Consider the following 17798-nt stretch of genomic DNA (forward strand, 5'->3'; position numbering starts at 1 on the left):
TGAGGGAAAGCCGGGGGTCACCCATCACCCAGCCATGAGGGAAAGCCGGGGGTCACCCACCGATGTCCTGCACTTTCTCCCTTGTCCACCTGTGGAAAAACTCTTCCGAGGTGTGTGACAGGTTCCAGGCATCCAGCAGGTTCAGGGAGAAGATGCTGCTCCACAGGCCTGGGAGCCAGGGCCAGCATGAGCAGTTCCACCCCGCAGCCCCAGACCCCACAGACACTGATACTTGATTCCCCCACTCCCCGCCGGCCCCCCACAAGCCTGGCTGCTCCGCAGGTGGGACAGACTTCCACGTCCCTCTCCCCTTCCCCGTGCAGCTCAACACAGTGACTGAGAGTCTCAGCCTTCAGCTCTTCCCTTCCCTCCCCTCACTGCCCCAGCAGGGATTTAATGCTGGCAAGTGAGTGAGAAGCCAGAGTTCAGAGTTCAAGCCCAAGTGTTTTGACTACAGTTTTCTAAACCACATGCTCAACGGCATAGGTGTTCAGGGGAAGGAGAGGCCACCGTGGGCTGGGGGCTTCTGGGGGAAGAAGTGATGGGACTGAGGTGGATCTTCCCAGGTTGGTTTGGGATAGACAGGAGGGGAGGGCATAGACAACTGATTAAAATAAGGGCGCGTTCGGGCTGTGAATGTGGGTCTGTTTCTGAAGAAGCCCTTTGACGGGCACAGCTAAGACTCTGAAGGGAAGAACTTGAGTGGGTCCTGCATTAGATGTGTCCGGCTCCTGAAGGACCGAGGCTCTTAGGGTGGGAGGCTGGGCCAGGCTTCCCTGGTGACGCTGCCCCTTACCCTGTGGTCTCCCTGGACCCTCAGGTCCCAGGTATGGGTTGGCCCCTGGAAGTAGGCACACTGCTGCCTGAAGCCAGATGGGGAGTGGGTGGGAGTTACAGAAGCTTCCGTCTGAGTCTGCTATTCCCAGTGTGGTGCTGAGCAGACAGCAGGGAGACTGCTGGAGACCAGGAAATTGGGAGAGGCCCCCGACCAACTCTGGTTCCCGGTGACTTGGGACCTCTCCTAGGATGAGGCAGTGCTGGCAAGTGCGCCGCGTGTCACATAATCAGGGGCCAACCCAGGGCGGCCCAGCGCTGAGACAGCAGCCCCCTGTCATTCCGCCAATTCCAAGGCAGTCACCTAGCATGTAGCAGATTCGAGACTCCGGGATCCTCTTCACCAGCCGCCCCATGAAGAACTCGGAGCCGAAGAGCTCAGAGGGGATGAAGGCCCCATACTTCTGCAGACCCACCTCGTAGGGGGAGAACTCGAACCACTCTGCACATGAAGCAGCAGGACAGGGGGTCAGTCTCGGGCCAGGGAGCTGTCCACACAGCCGGGCCCCCCTCCTGCCTGCAGGCACTGGCTGCGGCCTTGGGAAGCCTGGGACAGGGAGACCGTAGTTCCCCCAAAGGACACATGGGGGCACCCTTGGCCGGCTTCTGCTGGCATGGCAAGGCTCAGCTTGGCAAGGGGGATGGCTCATTTGCACCTCAGAGCCTGTTGAATGGGACAAAAACTGACCCTGAAGCAGGGCAGGTCTCTTGAGTCTCTCCCTCTGGGCAGCTTAGAAATATCTTCCTTTCACAACCTTTGTCTTCCCCAGTCGCATCAAACACATGCCCAGGGAAGCTGCAGACGGTGCCTGTCGGCCTCACCCTTGCAGCAGGGCAGATTGGGATAGCAAAGGTGATTTCTCCAGCTGTGTGCACAGTCTGGATGTAAAGGTCGACAAAGATGGATGGGATTGGGGGACCCGGAGTTGATGGGTGCTTTTGCCCACCAAGAAGGGACCCCCCCGACACTTGTAAATCACCAGCCACTGGTGTTACCTCTGAAGTCCTGGTTGCTTACATCATCCTTGACATTGATGGTGAGGTAGATGGGCAGGGGGTTCTGGCCACAGCTCAAAGCAGCACGCTGATCTGACAGTTTGCATTCATTTCTCTGTGAGGAAACAAAATGGTTAAAGAGAAGCAGCAGCCCAGGCTGTGGGGGAGGCAGTGCAGAATGAGAGGACATTCTGGACCCCTGCAGCCACTTCCTAGCTCCTGAGCTCACCGGGACGCTGTATCGGCCCCAGCTGACACCAGCCAAATCACTCTGAAAAGGCACCCATGGCATAGGAGCCACCTTCTCGGGCTGCCCACCACCAGACAGGGGCCGGGACTGGATCCGCAGTTTAGGACAGTCCCTCAGAGTCCCAGGGTCTTGGTCTCGGGGGTGAGCAGATAAAGAGGAAGGGGTGGGAGAGGCTAGCACTGCCCATCTTCTGCCCCACCGTCTTCCCTCTGCTAGAACTGGAGCAGCTCCATTTTTAGCAGCTCCATTTTCTTTTTCAATCAGCTTGGCGTGTTGAGCTCCCTCAACTGAGGGATAAAAACTTGGGGGAAAAAGAAGTTTCCCTTCCTCCGCTCCCCTCCCCTCCCTTTCTTTTCTTTTCTTTTTTTTTTTAACAAAAGACTTAGGACTTGAGCACTAGATGGTGGCTGAGGTCCCTCTAATCCCCAGAGCGGGGAGCCTTGCTGATCAGCCCGAGCCACAGGCTGCCTCCCAAAGTGAATCAGCCACTGCAGACAAGGCGGAATCAGGTCTTAGAGGCCCAGGCTCTGACCCCAGGCCAAGCAGCTGACTTCCGCGTGACCAACCCCGGTCACCCAAGTGGGCGAAGGCTACAGAACCCGTATGGAATGGCAAATACATGCATATGCCCAATGACATGTGGGTGTCCTTTGAAAGCAAACAGGGTCATCACTGGGCCCAGAGATCTGGGCATCACAAAGCTAACTGTCCTGGAAGTAAAGCTGCAGGCTCAGGGAGGAGCCGGTCCACATTCTTTGTCAAGGGGGCCCAAGGGAAAGGGGCTCCTGTCCTGGCCAGAGCGCAAGAGCAGAGGCCTCTCAACATCAACCCTGCCCTTGCTTTCCTGGGAACCCAGCTCTTTCCCACCAAATCCCCAGAATGCTGAGACTCCTGATGTCGGAAGACTCGGTGCTTCCTCCTCATCATATGCAGCACTCACGATTGTTACAATATTGCTGAAAATGTTAACTAGCACTTATTGACGTAATTCCCACTTAAGGAATAGTAAAGAGCAGGGCCTGAATTTCAACCCCATCCTGCCTGAATCCCAAAGCCGACGCCCTTGGCCTCTGCCTGCTCTGCGTCACAGGGAGGACAGGTTAGGTGGTGGGTTGTAACGGGGGCAGGGTGGGTGGGATCCATCAGAAGTGGCGGGCGCCTCGGGTTGGAAGCCATGTCCAGTTCCTTTCTGGATCCCCATTTGCCAGCACGGTTCCTGGCATGCAGGAGGTACTCAAGTAATTTAATTGAAGGAATGAGGGAAGACTGAAGATGAGGGTCCAGTCATTCTCAGTTGCCCAAACTGTCTGGCCTTCTGGAAGATGGGACCTACTATTATAAAAAAAATTGCTGCAAGAATTTTCTGGCAAGTTCTCATTTGAATTCAGAACTCCCAGACACCTTTGGAGTGGAGCGGAGAAACATGGGCCTGGATAGAGGTTAGGTGGGAAGCTCTGCTTTGGGGCCAAGCAACAGCAAAAGTTAGTTCATCTCGGCTTGTGCAGCCTAAAGGGCACAGGTGTCAGCTGAGCCCACCCTGATGTCCAGGATCACAACCCCCCTTGGGGACCCCTCTGCTCTGCCAATCGTCCAGGAAAAGGACCAGCCTGGTTGGGTCACAGTTCTCACAGCAGCAGCCACCCAACACAGGCTGGTCCTCTTCTTGGGCACGTATTAGTCAGATCATTGGATCTCAGAATAGGAAGGAACCTCACTGGGCCCACTGGTGGCTGCCAGAATGAGCCCCGCAGACCTCCAACTGCAGAGAGTGTTATTGACTAAGGGCCCCAGCTGCTGTGCTCTGAAATCCACAGCTGAGTCTGTGCTGAGGCTGCACTTCCTGTGACTGAGTGGGGCAGGGATACTGAGGCTGGCCCGTTCTGGGAGACGCGGGACTCCTGTGACAGACAGCTTTGGCTGGAGGACCCTCCAAGGGCCTTGCAGACCCCGCCGTGGTCTGGGATGCTGCCGCCTGACCTTTCTTCCTCTCCCCACCCCTAGGGTAAGAGTCGCTTCTCGGCGTCACTGCTCTCCAGTCTTCCCCAGCTTCCTCTCCGTTTTTCCCTCTCAGGTGTCTTGGCATGGCTCTCAGAGGACGTGCTGCCTCCAGGCAGGTTCGCCTCCAACACGAGGGTCTCAGCCGTCCTCTAAAGGGTACACGGGAGACAATCCCACCACCTTCCTCCGGCGTAGGTTCCGACACCTTGTGGGTCTTCCAGCCCGAGGATACTCCCGCAGGTCTAACCTAACTCCCTGTGCGCCGTGAAAGTCCTGACTCCCCTGAGGACGAAAGAGAGCCAGGCATCAGCCAGGGCAGGGTGGGGCCCGGGAGAAGCTGAGCGCCTACCTCATCCCCCAGACAGGTCTCTATCAGCAGGCCCCAGAAGTCTGTAAAGGTGACCCTGTAGCCTTCCTGGCTGCGCTGCCGGAGCTCCTCCCGGAATTTGAGGAGCTGGTCTGGGAACAGGGAGGGTAGCTTGTCCTTTACCACGTGTCTCCGGGCCTCAAAGATAGCAGGCTCCAGGTTTTTGGAGGACCAGTCAGGGTCCCGGTACAAAGTAGCCATGGTCCTGGAGAGAGACAGGCACAACTGACAGGGCTGCCCTGGCCCTTGTCTGATCAGTCCTGGACCCGGGCAGGAGGGAAGGTAGGCAGGCCACTGGGAACCCTAACCTGCCAGGAGGGGAACCTGGAGAGCAGGGGTGAGGCAGAGGCCTGGCAGGCAGCGAGGAGCGGGGGAAGGTGAACATTAGTACTCGTAATCACAAGTGCTGCCAGCTCTCGAATGCCCACTGTGTGCCAGGCATAACAGTGGTTAAGATGAAGATTCTAGATCCAGATCTTTCTGGATCAAGCCAGGCTCTGCCGCTCACTAGCTTTGTGATCTTGGGCAAGCTACTTAATCACTGTTCCCTCAGTTTTCCTGTCTGTGGAATGGGGAGAATTACAATAATTGTACCTGCTTCATAGAGTTCTGGTGAAGACTACATGAGCTAAGGTGATGTGGGGTAGTTAGAACAGTGCGTGGCACAAAATAAATGCTGGAGCCCACAGTGCAACCCAGCCTCGGCTGATTTCAGGTCCTGGCTCTTTCTACTCTGCCACGTTAATTCCTGTAATTCTCATGTTGACTGAGGATTTATTTCCCTTTCTCCTCTTAACTTACATGTTGGTTGCAGGGGGAGCAAAACAAAGAGGTGATCCCGCTAGCCCTGGGTCTGGCCTCAGTCTGCCTCTCTTTGGCCTGGATCCAGCTTTTCTATGTCAGGACAGGGAAGGGTCCTTTTCATTCTGTGCCCGAGAACGACCTTCCTGGCAGTGGAGCTAGTCTGCGGCTTCACATTTAAGGAAACGGGCCTCTTCCCTCACAGGACTTGTTTTTGGGAAGGTGGGAGGTGGTCAGGAGACTTTTCAACAAAAAGCACCCTGCTCTCCATAAGCTTCACCCACTAATTTTATACTTTAAAAAAGCTTCCAGAAGCCATCGCAAATGAGTTTTTAAAAGAATATGCCTTGTGTTTTCCCCAGGCCAGGGGGCCCCACCCATCCCACGCTGGCTGGGCCTGAGTTCCTCTCGCTTTCTGTCTATCGCACAATAGTCCAGGAGGACACAGGTGCCCCTCAACCTGCTGGAAGCAAGTTACCTTCTTAACCTACTACCTGGGACAGCCATTTAGCGTGGAGGTTAAGGATGTGGGCCCATGACTGGGTTCAAATTCCACTCCACTGCTCATTAACTGAGCATCCCTGGCAAATTACTTTGTTTCTCCAGCTGAAAAATAACGACAGCGCCTCCCTCACAGTTTTTGTGAGGAAGAAACAAGATGAGCCATAGGAAGCAGTGACTCCAGTGCTTAGCAAGAGGCGAACAGCTCCTTCTGTCCCACCTGGGCTGGCGCTTCTGTCCCCTGGGGAAGTGTGTGGCACAGGAGCCCTTGGCTTTCCAAGGCCCATTCACATCCACTTGCTCACATGGGGGCTACCCAGAACTCCTCCAGTATACAAGGCACAGCAAGGGACTTTGGGGCTCACAGGCCCACCAGTCACAGACAGGACACGGTCCTGCTTGATAGGCCACGCTGAACCAGGGCCACAGGACGATTTTGATGGGCCCCACAAAAAACATTGATTTATTTTTTATTTTTTATTTTATTTTTATTTATTTTTTTAGAGACAAGACCTCCCTATGGGGCCCAGCCTGGTCTTGAACTCCTGGCCTCAAGCAATCCTTCTGCCTCTGCCTCCCAAAGTGCTGGTATTACAGATGTGAGCCACCATACCTGGCCACATAAAAAAATTAAAATTTATATTTCATGACTGTGTTATATAAAGACAAATGTATTCATATTATTTATTAAAACATTTTCTTCAACCTATAAGTTTGTTAATGAAACGATCCTGATTTTAAAAGAAATTAACCTATTTTTGTGGGTCCTTAAAGGTACAGTGGGCTGCAGGCACTGTGCCTTCTGTGGGGAAGCTGACCTCACCCTGGCCTCCCTGTGGGGGAACCCAGTGCTCAGCTCCCGGCCCTGCTCACCAGCAGAGGGTGAGCAGGAGGGAGCTCAGCCACAGGGCCCTGCCCGTTGCATGTCCCCAGCACTATGGGGTCATGTTCCTGGGTCCATACCACAGCCCCAGGGAAACAGTAACACCATGAAAGGCCAGCGCATACAGCGTCTCTGGCATACTTAGTAGCAGGAGAGCCTCTTACACCCCCTGCATGAGGTTAGAGCTATTGTTATCCCCGCTGTGCAGATACACAAACCGAGCCTCCAAGGAGTCAAGCGCATGCCCAAGGCCACACCGCTGCACCTGGGGCACTTCCCAGGCTTCAGGAGTAACTTTGTCTTTGGGTGGCAGGGAGGAGCTTCACCTGAGACCCCAGGCCAGCCTGTTTGCAGCTTGCTCTGGGCTCCACAGACAATGGCTCACGTCTCCTTACCAGGTGGCCCCTGACAGGCCAGTGATGTAGCTGGCACAGTCCAGGAGGTTCAGCTTCTGTAGCCCCAGCAGGTGGCCATACATGGAGGTCATGGATCTTGTTCCACCCCCAGTGGCCATGATGGCTATCAGCGGCACCTGGGGTTACACAGAGGCAGGTGGTTGGGGAAGGCTCCACAGGCAAAGCTTGGGAGAAGACTCAGAATGACAGCAGCTTCGAACAATGGAGGAGGCAGAGCTGGCTACAGAGGGCAGGGAGTGCAGCGTTGAGCCACCTGACACCTGCCTTTCCACAGAGCAGTGGGTCTAGAAACAGACCTCAGCTCCACACCCAGTGGTTGGTGTCATGAAGGACTCTGAAGCCTAACACAGGCTTGGTAAATCACAGAAAACTGTGGCTAGCAGAGTTCTTAGCACTGTTAGTCCAGCCCTCAGTTAACAGGTGATAAAACTGGGGTCCGAGGGGAGTGGGCAGCTTGTTTAAGAACCCTACTAATGTGCGATCCCTCAATGGGAGAAACCAACATCTTCTGTAGCTGGATCTGATGTAGGCACCAGGCCTGGCACATGGCGCCTGCTCAGCAGGTATTGTATGGCAAGGCCAAGAGTCAATGGACTGGTGATGTGGGAAGGAGCGGGGTTGCCAGCTCTGGGTCAACAGAGGTTTAAGAGGCCCCTGGAATGTTTCCCTAAAGATAGGGCCAGGCACAGTGGCTCACGCTTGTAATTCTAGCGCTTTGGCAGGCCGAGGTGGGCAGATTGCTTAAGCCCAGGAGTTTAAGACCAGCCTGGGCAACATGGGGAAACCCCATCTCTACAAAAATTACAAAAATTAGCCAAGCGTCGTGGCTTGTTCCTGGAGTCCCAGCTACTTGGGAGGCTGAGGTAGGAGGACTGCTTGAGCCTGGGAGGTGGAGGCTGCAGTGAGCTGTGATGGTGCCACTGCACTCCAGCCTGGGCGACAGAGCAAGACTCTATCTCAAGGAGAAAAAAAAGGAGGCAGAGAGGGGCTCTTTTTCAAGACTCACTCCATCTGTTTGCATTTGAGTGGGGCTGTAAGAGCCTTCCATTGGCTAAAGCACTATGTCCTCCTCGGGCACCTGCCAGGTCTCTGTCCTCACCTAGGGTCAGCCTCAGAAGGCAGGCGCTTGGAGGGCTTGCCTGCTGCCCAGGGAGTGTGGGCCTTGGTCCACACAAGGGAGGCAACAGAGGGCTGTGACAGAGGCCCACCGTCTGCTCCCGCGGGAAGAAGGGGTTGACCTTTGGAGTGCAAGTTGTTTCTCTCCAGCTTCCTAGCACTGTTATTTCTGGGGGTGTGTCTACCTGTGCAGGTTTGAGAGGAGGGACAACAGGGGAAAGAAGGACCTAAGGCCTTTTGGGTGGAGGTGTGGGGTGCAGGAGGTGGTACAGCTTAAAATGTTTTCCTGGCTGGGGTGAGGAGGGCATTTTGTCCCTGGGCAAGGCCCCTTTAGCCACCGCAGGGGCTCTTAGTGCTTGGCAGGAGCTGCTGGGGCTCTGTGCTCTCTCTCTCCATTTCGCTCTCCCCTTCCCTTGTGAATATAAAACAGAATCACTTCCAGCACAGCTCTCACCAGGGCACCTGTACCTCAGCAGTAAAAGCATCCACAGAGGTGGCGCCTGGGGTAGGGCAGGGCCTGGGTTGGCTGGCAGGGCGTGGTGCTGGAAGGACCAGCTGGGCGCAGGCTGGCCACACCCCTGATTACCTACCTCATCCTCCTGTAGGTCCTCCTCCAACTGTAGCACCTGCTTCAGGGCCTTGGCCACCACCACCTTCCGCTTCTGCAGAAACTCCAGCTCTGCTGGGCACAGGCTGAAGCCCAGCCGCACGTCCGGCGTCTCAGGGCTGGAGGGAGAGAGGAGTCTGTAGTGGGCCTGCAGCCTCTACCTCCACTGGAGTAGACACAGCTTTAGGGTCCATTGGACCTAGGCTCAAAGCCTACTTCTGCCAGGGACCACTTCTGCGACCTTAGGTCTCCACTTTCTCATCTGTAAAATGGGGGGAATCGTGCTGAACTCTCAGCACTGTCTTCAGCACTTAAAGAGATAACAAATGCAAAGCCCCCAAAGCCTTAGCCGGCACCATGCGAGCTGGTACTCAACAAAAGATAACCATTGGCACTGCGTTAGGAACATTTTGAGTCCTCTGTCTCCTCAGCCAGATCTGGAAGGTCCAGAAAGTCTTCCCCCAGGTGGCTTCTCTAGCCTAGGACCAGGCATGGGTGACAAGAGGCTCTGAGATCATTTGGCCAAATCCCTCTGAACAAGGCCCCATGGTATGGACTCTTCTGTGCTAGGTAAACAAACTCCCTGTTCCTATGGAGCTCACATTCTTCAGTGAGCTCTTCCTGCTCCTAGAATAACAATTATCCTGTGTGTGTGTGCAACTGACAAAAACCGTCACATCCCTGATCTCACTGTGTCACCTCACAGGTCCGCAGGCAGGTGGGGCAGGAGCCTCTGTGACATGCCCAATGCTTGTCCTCTTTTTTTAAGCACATCCCTGCCCCAAACAAGTCCAGGCTCCTGGCCTGGCATCCAAGACCCTGCCTGACCTTTCCAAGCTCACCTGAAACTACTCTTGAAGCTTCTGGGTCAGGTCCCAGAGCCCCCAGAGCAGTCCTGTTTCCGGGCCTTGGCACAGGCACCCGCCTTCACCAGAAGCGTCCTCCCTTTGCCCACCTCCAGCCTGTGCATCCTCTGAGGCCCAGCTCCCCAGTGACTCCAGATAAATGTACCTTGACCATTTCCAACTGAGCCTTGGCTCACTAACAAAGCCACATTTCCTTGAAGGCAGGGCCTGGGAGATTCCCATCATGTCTCCTCTTTGTCTAGCACAGGGCTGCAGACACAGCTGTTAGAAAATGATTCTTTCTTTGGCTTCAACAGGGAATGAATAATAATACAACAACCATAATAACAATAACATTAGTTGACGTTTGCTGAGCATGCCACTTGCCAGATGGATTACTGAGTACTTCGCACGTGCTGTCTAGCTGGATCCTCAGAGCAACCCACTGATGCACAGGATCCTTGTTATTCTCCCAATGCACAGATGAGGAAAACGGAGACTCAGTAAGGGTAAAGAGCTTTTCCAAGGGCAAATAACTAATCAAACTGTAAATAGAAATCGTGGCCACTTGATTTCTGACAGTCAAGATTTCTGAAAACAATGTTGTTTTCAGGAGATGGTGCTGAGACAACTGGATATCCACATGCCAAAGAACGAGGTTGAGCCCCTCTTTTACACTGTATAGATTAATTACCTAAAAATTGATCATAGACCTAAATGTGAAAGCTAAAACTAAACAAGTCTTAGAAAAAAAAACATGGGAATACACTTTCAGGACCTTGGTCGGGCGCGATGGTGCATACTTGTAATCCCAGCACTTTGGGAAGACGAGGAGTGTGGATCACTTGAGGTCAGGAGTTCAAGACCAGCCTGGCCAATACGGTGAAACCTCATCTCTACTGAAAATACAAAAATTAGCCAGGTGTAGAGGTGCGCACCTATAATCCCAGCTACTTGGGAGGCTGAGGCAGGAGAATCGCTTAACCCAGGAGGCGGAGGTTGCAGTGAGCCGAGATCGCACCACTGCACTCCAGCCTGGGTGACAGTGAGATTCCATCTCAAAATAAAATAAAATAAAATAAAATAAAATAAATAAAAATTTCAGGACATTGGATTAGGCAATGATTTCTGGTTTCTTAGATGTGACACCAAAAGCACAAGTGACAAGATAAAAAAACAAATTTTATCAAAAGTAAAGTCCTTTGTGCTTCAAAGGACACCACCAAGAATGTGAAAAGATAAGCCACAGAACAAGAGGAAATATTTGCAAATCATATATCTGACAAGGGATTTACATCTGGCATAAGTCAAATACCCTTACAACTTAACAATAAAAACACAAATAACCCACATAAAAAGTGGGCAAAAGATCTGAATAGAAATGTCTCCAAAGAAGATATGCCAATCAGCCCATGGAAAGATGTTCAACATCTTCAGCCATAGGGGAGATGCAAATCAAAACACAGTGAGATACCACTGCACACCCACTAGTATGAATGAGTGAGAGGCACGGACAGAATGTGAGTACTGTACCAGGGTGTAGACTTCATGTGTAATTCATAATTCTCGCCCTGGGGAGGGAAAGATGAAAAGCTTGTCAGAGGTGACAATTCAGAGCCAAGTGACCCCAGATCCACACTGTCCCCCCAGACCCCACTCAGCACACACAGGCACACACAGGCACCCCATCCCTGCTTCCCTCTTCTGGACACGATCTCCCCACCATCTTCAACTCAGCCTCCACACACCCTTTGGACCACACTGTAGCTCATGAGTCTCCTGCCTCGCAAGACTCGTCCGTCCTGCCTGAGGGAGACCCTCACAAGCCACCTTCCCTCTTGTGCCCTCCCCAGGCTCTCCCCATCTCCCTGCCACAGGAGCTCCAGGGGAAGTAACTCAAGGGCTCTTCCCAGACCCAGGCACTCACCACAGGCAGGGTCATCACCTGACCGTCGGAAAGGCAGTCAAGGGGCTGGCTGATGGGGCCGTTCTTGTAAGAGCCGTAGCAGCAAAGCTGGAGGGATGGGCGGGTTCTGTGAGAGGGGCTCGGGGGGCTCCTCTGGCACCCCCCACTTGCCCCAGTTCCCCACACCTTCCCCAGTGTCGGCCGCCTTGTACCCCACAGCTCCAGTGACTCTTGGGCACTTCCACGTGCACCTGGGACTGGAAGTACTTGGGGTAGTGGAAGCAGGCAGAGGTTGGACAGCAGGGTTCCAAGCAGGGCCGGACACGCTGGGTGTTCTGAAAGGACTCGCTCACCATCACCAGAAGGTCCTTCACTGGGAGAGAGGACAAGAGGGTGAGACCCCAGGAGCCTCTCACTCCCCACCCGCAACTTGGTCCAGCAAAAAGCGTATCTGGAGGTGTCCAGGAGGAGTTTGGAATCACCTGGGGCACTGGTTCAAATTCCCCAGAGACTGTCGATCTATAGGGTAGGGCAGGACCCAGGAACCTGCATTTTAATGAGCTTTATGAGGATGTGGACAAACGTAGTGCCCAGAAAACCCTTTGAGATGCTGAGAAGGTCCTCAGGACCAGTCCTTGGCTCAGCTTTGCCAGAAGATGCCCCAAAGTAACCTGCCCGCTGCCGAGGAGGCAGGCCGTCGGCACACTGTCAGTTTGGGGTAGGTGCCTCCTCTGTCCTCCCTCCTTCCCTCATGTCTGGTAGCCTGGCATGGGCAACGTGGCGGGGGGAGTAGGGTGGGGCTATGGTATTCATGGATCTCTTAGGTCTCTGCCAGCTCTAAAGTGCTAGGACCCTCTGTGAGCTGTGGTCTGCCTAGAGGAAGGCGCATAGTTAGACGGGCCCTGGGCATCGGGTGCTGACCACCTCACTGACCCAGGCACTCTGAGGTCCTGACAGAGCACGGCACAGACAAGCATGGACAGAGGGGGCAGCACTGGGACCCCAGACCCGGGACATTCCAAGGTTATGTGGGTGCTTGGGAGAACATGCCCTTTACAGAGCAGGCTGGGAGGCCAGGGGCTCGTGACCCCTGGGGGTGAGATGATTCTGAGGAGTTGCGGCCAAGCTTTTGGTCCTCCTGAGGCCAGGAAAGCCCCGGACCAGGTGGAGTCTGATGCTCATGGGCTTCGGAAGCAGCTCCCCCTTGTCCCCCAGTAGGCAGAAAAGGCAAAACAGCTCACCTTTCTCCCTCTTCCTCCGCCTCCTGGATTGTGCATGAACCTCCAGGCAGGAGACTTGTCGAGACTATAAAAAACAAGGGAGGGTCACTGAGCATCTGAGCACAAGCCACCTCCTTGCTCTTCCAGGCTGAAGGGAGAGGAAAGACCAGAGGATAAATTCAGCATTGGTCTGACTGGGCTGATGCTGGAGAATGCAGAGTGTGTTGACCACGTTTTCTGAACCCAGTCAAGGCATGCCATCTCACTCAGAGGTAGGACACTTGACCATGAAGCTGTCCTAGGACGTCTAGGACCCACGGTCACAGTTTACTAGGGGTCAGGTCCTCAGCTGCAGGTCGGGGATCTGACCTGAGGGAATGCTCAACTCTAAGCTTTCAGAGTGAGAGCTTCCAACAAAACAGCCTCGTCAAGGTGCCGAGGCAGACCATACTCCTTTGCCACGCATTCCCAAAGACTCTTCTTTTTGAGGGAGAGGTCTCCTTGAACCCTGAGGCACTGGATGCATTTAATTAAAATAGCTGTACCAACAGCTAAAATACGAATTTTTCTTTTTGACACAGGGTCTCACTCTGTCACCCAGGCTGGAGTGCAGTGGCATAGTCACAGCTCACTGCAGCCTCGACCTCCTGGGCTAAAGCGATCCTCCCACCTCAGCCTCCTGAGTAGCTGGGACTACAGACACATGTTACCATGCCTGGCTAATTTTTGTATTTTTTTTTATAGGGATGGAGTTCACTATGTTACTCAGACTTGTTTTGAACTCCTGAGCTCAAGTGATCCCCCACCTCGGCCTCCCAAAGTGCTGGGATTATAGGCATGAGCCACCGTGACTGGCTATGAAACAATTTTTAATACAGAAATTGTGCTTGTAGGCCAGGCATGGTGGCTCACACCTGTAATCCCAGCACTTTGGGAGGCTGAGGTGGGCAGATTGCTTGAGCTCAGGAGTTTGAAACCAGCCTGGGCAACATGTCGAAACTCCGTTTCTACAAAATACAAAATAATAGCTGGGCATGGCAGTGTGCTTGAGCCCGGGAGGCAGAGGTTGCAGTGATCCGAGTTCACAGCACTGCACTTCAGCCTGGATGACAGAGTGAGACCTTGTCTCAAAAAAAAAAAAAAAGGTAAATTGTGCTTGTAGAATGACTGGGGTCGTGGGGTACAGGACCAAGACTGAGTCTGAGAGGAGGCTGCACTTAGTGGGTTCTTTTATCGGGGAGGTTCTTAAGGGGAGGGTCACTTTTGGGATATGGAGTGCCAGGCCAGCGTGATGTCCCAGCTACCTCTTCCCTCTGTACAGAAGCCCCAGCTCATGCCCCAGTGCTGCCTGTCCCCATTTGGCTGGCCTCGATTAGTCTAACTCCTGCAGAGGTCAGGATAGGACAGAGACCAAGCTGGGCCCAGTGTTTTCTCCCTTGGTCCTGTTCCCCTGAGAGCAGCAGCCAGCTGTGGCCTCTGGAGCGACAGGAACCCAGGAAGACAATTACCACCAGCACGCCATTGGTGACGAGGGTCTCAGGTGGAGAGGGACTGAAAAACAAAAGGAGAACTCCTGGTCAATTCTAGCATTCTTGACTGGTTTCTTCTAATGGTGACAAAGGGAATGAAGAGGGTCAATAACAAAATATCAGAGCCTTCTTTGTTCTCATAAAAAATATTAGCTTCAGAAACCTTAGCCTTACAGGTTGTCAGGGAGGAAATTGGCATACATTTGAAACAGAATGTCCAGAAAAAAAATAGATTTATAGGTTAGAAGAGTAGGAGAGTTCAATTTTTGTTTTTAAGGATAACTGTTTTTTATGTCCAACCAGATGCAAATGCATGGGGTTAGAAGAATAAATAAATTGCAAGAAATGGCTGCAACCTGCCAGCTAGAGCCGACATAACAGTTTTGGTAGCAAAAATGATCCATTCTCCATTCTGTGCTTTATTGAATTTATGCATTTACTCGGTCTGACCCAGCCGAGAGGGTGAATGTTAACTGCCCTTGTGTTATAAAGTTGAGAACATAAGCCTCCAAGATTTCAGTTAGCCTGGCAGGGTCCACAGCATCCCTTGTCAAAATTAAGCGCAAGGTGACTGTGTCTCCAGATCAACTTTTTTGTTGTTGTTGAGAAGGAGTCTCACTCTGTTGCCCAGGCTGGAGTGTGATGGCGCGGTCTGGGCTCACTGCAACCTCTACCTCCTGGGTTCAAGCAATTCTCCTGCCTTAGCCTCCTGAGTAGCTAGGATTACAGGTGCGTGCCGCCATGCCCAGCTAATGTTTTGTATTTTAGTAGAGACAGGGTTTCACCAGATCAACTCTTATTACCAAGTGTGACATGTTTCAGTTTTCAAGCCACTTTCTAATTCAACCCAGGTGTTTTCTCCACCCTCTAAAAATCCTGTGAAATCAAGGATTGGAGGGGAGAGCTTCGATTTTCTTCAATGTGAAATACATAAAGTTGATTTTAATTTGCCAATCAGTTGTTGATGGGAAGTAAGTTCCCTCACATAGTTTGAAGATCCCCTAGGCAGAGGATTCTCCGAGTGGCAGCTGACGAACCCTCTTGTCCTGTCTCCCACCTGTCATCCTCCTTCTGTGCCTGGACTCATCACAAGTATGGGGGGCCCAGCCCTGCCAGGTGAAGAAGAAGGAAGAGTGCCTAGTTACAGGGCACTCTGCCCAGCCTGAGGCAGCGGTTGTCCCTCCCTCCTTCCCTTCCTTCCTTCCTTCCTTCTTTCCTTCCTCCCCTCTTTATTCTCTCCTTCCAGACCTCCAGCTCTCTAAGTCGTCAGCACAGTCATATCTCCAGGATCCTGGGTCATTTTCCTAATTGAAAATGATTGGGGCTGGGCACAGTGGCTCACGCCTGTAATCCCAGCACTTTGGGAGGCCGAGGCGGGTGGATCACCTGAGGTCAGGAGTTCAAGACCAACATAGTGAAACCCCATCTCTACTAAAAATACAAAAATTAGCCTGGCATGGTGATGTGTGCCTGTAATTACAGCTGCTTGGGAGGTTGACGGAGGAGAATCACTTGAATCTAGGAGGTAGAGGTTGCAGTAAGCTGAGATCATGCCACTGTACTCCAGCCTGGATGACAGAGTGAAAAGAAAGCAAGAAAGCAAGAAACAAGGAAGGAAGGAAGGAAGGAAGGAAGGAAGGAAGGAAGGAAGGAAGGAAGGAAGGAAGGAAGGGAGGAAGGAAGGAAGGAAGGGAGGGAGGCAAGCAGGCAAGGAAGAAGATTGGAAAGAACTCTGCAAGGTGGGCCTGAGCCTCCCACTGATGTGGTTCCAGAGTTGGCTGTAGAGGGGGTGGCCTCTGCTTGTGGCCAGGGTTTGGGGTGTTTGTTCTAACAATTCTGGTCAAGGAAGAGACCCCTTGGCTCTGACCTCTTTCTCAACTGGGCCTAAACAAGGCCCCCATCACCACGGTGGCAGGAACTCTTCCCAGAAGCCACCCTTGGGAATGCAGGGGGCCTGGCAGGCTATCTGGCCAGAGTACTAGATCTTTAAAGCAATGCTGAGGGCAGGAGAACTGGGTAAGTGTGCTGGGGCCCAGGCTCCTACACTATGGAGAAGCTCACAGGTGATTCTGATGCACCGTGAAGAGTCAGGGTTAATGCCAGGAGTGAGACTGGAAGAGGGTGGGACAGCATAAAGGCTGACCTGACTCTGAAATGCTCGTTCCCAGAAGCCACTTGATGGCCAGGACCTTGGTGGGCCCCGGGGCCCGGGCCTACTCACCTCTCCTCCAGCAGGAACTCCACCTCCAGCTCTTCCATGCCCTGGTAGGGGAGGGAGAGAAGGCGACTGTGAGTGGCGTCTGCACATCTCTGCTGACCAGAACCCTTTGCCTCCCGGAGAGCCCCTGTGGACCTGCCTCCGTCCTTCCCCCACGGCTGCCTGCTGCCATGGAGTGCGCTTGTGGTCTCCTCTGCCAATCTCTGTCCCCAAGTCTTTGACATCAGGAGCATCACTGACAGCCCAGGGGAGGTCGAGGTATGGAGTTGACCCCCAGCCCCAGCATGTGCGTTCCTCTGCCCCAGAACATCTCCTTTTTGTCACTTCCCTGGCTTCCCACTGCTCTTCTGCCTTCCCAAGGGGCTCAGTGCCTGTGGCAAGGGAGCGCTGAGATACGCCTTCAGAAAGCGCATTCCTTCCTTCACTGAGTCCCTCACACCTCTTGCTGTGTAACTGGAGGCAAGCCAGGGCCTCACTGGGCCTTACTCTCCCCACTGGAATGTAAGCTAGGTGAGGGCAGGGATGCTAGTTCCCAGGGGACCCAGTGTCTGGAACAGTGCTGGCCCCTCGCAGGCACTCAAGTGCTGGTTGAATGATTGAATGGACAGCATCCTGGGGGCTCCAGCTCTGGCTGTCTCTGATCTGCAGATTCGCCCGCCTTTACCCTCATCTGTCCTCTGTTCCTGGGGCCATCCCAGCAACGGGACTCTGAGGGAAGAAAAGGAGGGAAGGGAACCAAGACTTACTACATCTGCACTGTGTTCTGTGAATACTGCTGATTGCCTGAATTATGGTTTCTCATTTAAGTCCCACAACAACCATCTGTGGTAGGTATTAGGATCACCATTTTGTAGATGAGGAAACAGAAACTGAGGAAGTTATTTTTACGGCATCACATAGTGAGTGACAGTGCTGGGATTTAAACCAGCAGCACCATCTTTTCTCAACTTGACTGTGTACACAGAGAAGAGCCGTGGGAATCAGCACCAGCTATGAGGTTTTTATGAGGCCGGAGTCTGAGGGCCCGGACCCCTGCACCCACCTGCGGGTTGAGTGGAAACTTCACGTGGGTTTTCTTTCGGAAACAGAGCTTGGTGAGGTCATAGAGAACTGTCAGGAGATGGTCATCTGGTGTCACTGTGTCTTCATCACAGACACTCAACTCTAGCACGTTCTAAGGAGAAGGAAGGATGCCAGTCTGGTTACCATGGTTGCATTGACCCCTTCCCAGAACAAGCGGCCTGACCTCTGTCCTAGCAAGGAGGTAGGTCTGGGGGATGGGAGACAGCCCAGAAGTCCCTGCTCGGATGT

At 53.3% G+C, this 17798-nt stretch overlaps 1 protein-coding gene across 1 annotated transcript in view; it reads right to left on the reverse strand.

Annotated features, from left to right (window-relative positions):
- PLA2G4E (phospholipase A2 group IVE) overlaps positions 1–17798 on the reverse strand; it is a 61201-nt gene that overhangs the window by 4229 nt on the left and 39174 nt on the right. Inside the window, exons 4-16 of the mRNA XM_023198355.1 lie at positions 17530–17661; positions 16491–16531; positions 14249–14291; positions 12762–12825; positions 11733–11893; positions 11542–11628; positions 11148–11185; positions 8753–8888; positions 7026–7162; positions 4428–4650; positions 1831–1945; positions 1139–1276; positions 61–168 (exon numbers count right to left, since the gene is read on the reverse strand). Coding sequence (XP_023054123.1) covers positions 61–168; positions 1139–1276; positions 1831–1945; positions 4428–4650; positions 7026–7162; positions 8753–8888; positions 11148–11185; positions 11542–11628; positions 11733–11893; positions 12762–12825; positions 14249–14291; positions 16491–16531; positions 17530–17661 — 1423 coding nt within the window. The remainder of the gene's footprint in view (positions 1–60; positions 169–1138; positions 1277–1830; positions 1946–4427; positions 4651–7025; positions 7163–8752; positions 8889–11147; positions 11186–11541; positions 11629–11732; positions 11894–12761; positions 12826–14248; positions 14292–16490; positions 16532–17529; positions 17662–17798) is intronic.

Source organism: Piliocolobus tephrosceles, chromosome 6 (assembly GCF_002776525.5).
Source record: "Piliocolobus tephrosceles isolate RC106 chromosome 6, ASM277652v3, whole genome shotgun sequence".
Classification (NCBI taxonomy): Eukaryota; Metazoa; Chordata; class Mammalia; order Primates; family Cercopithecidae; genus Piliocolobus; species Piliocolobus tephrosceles.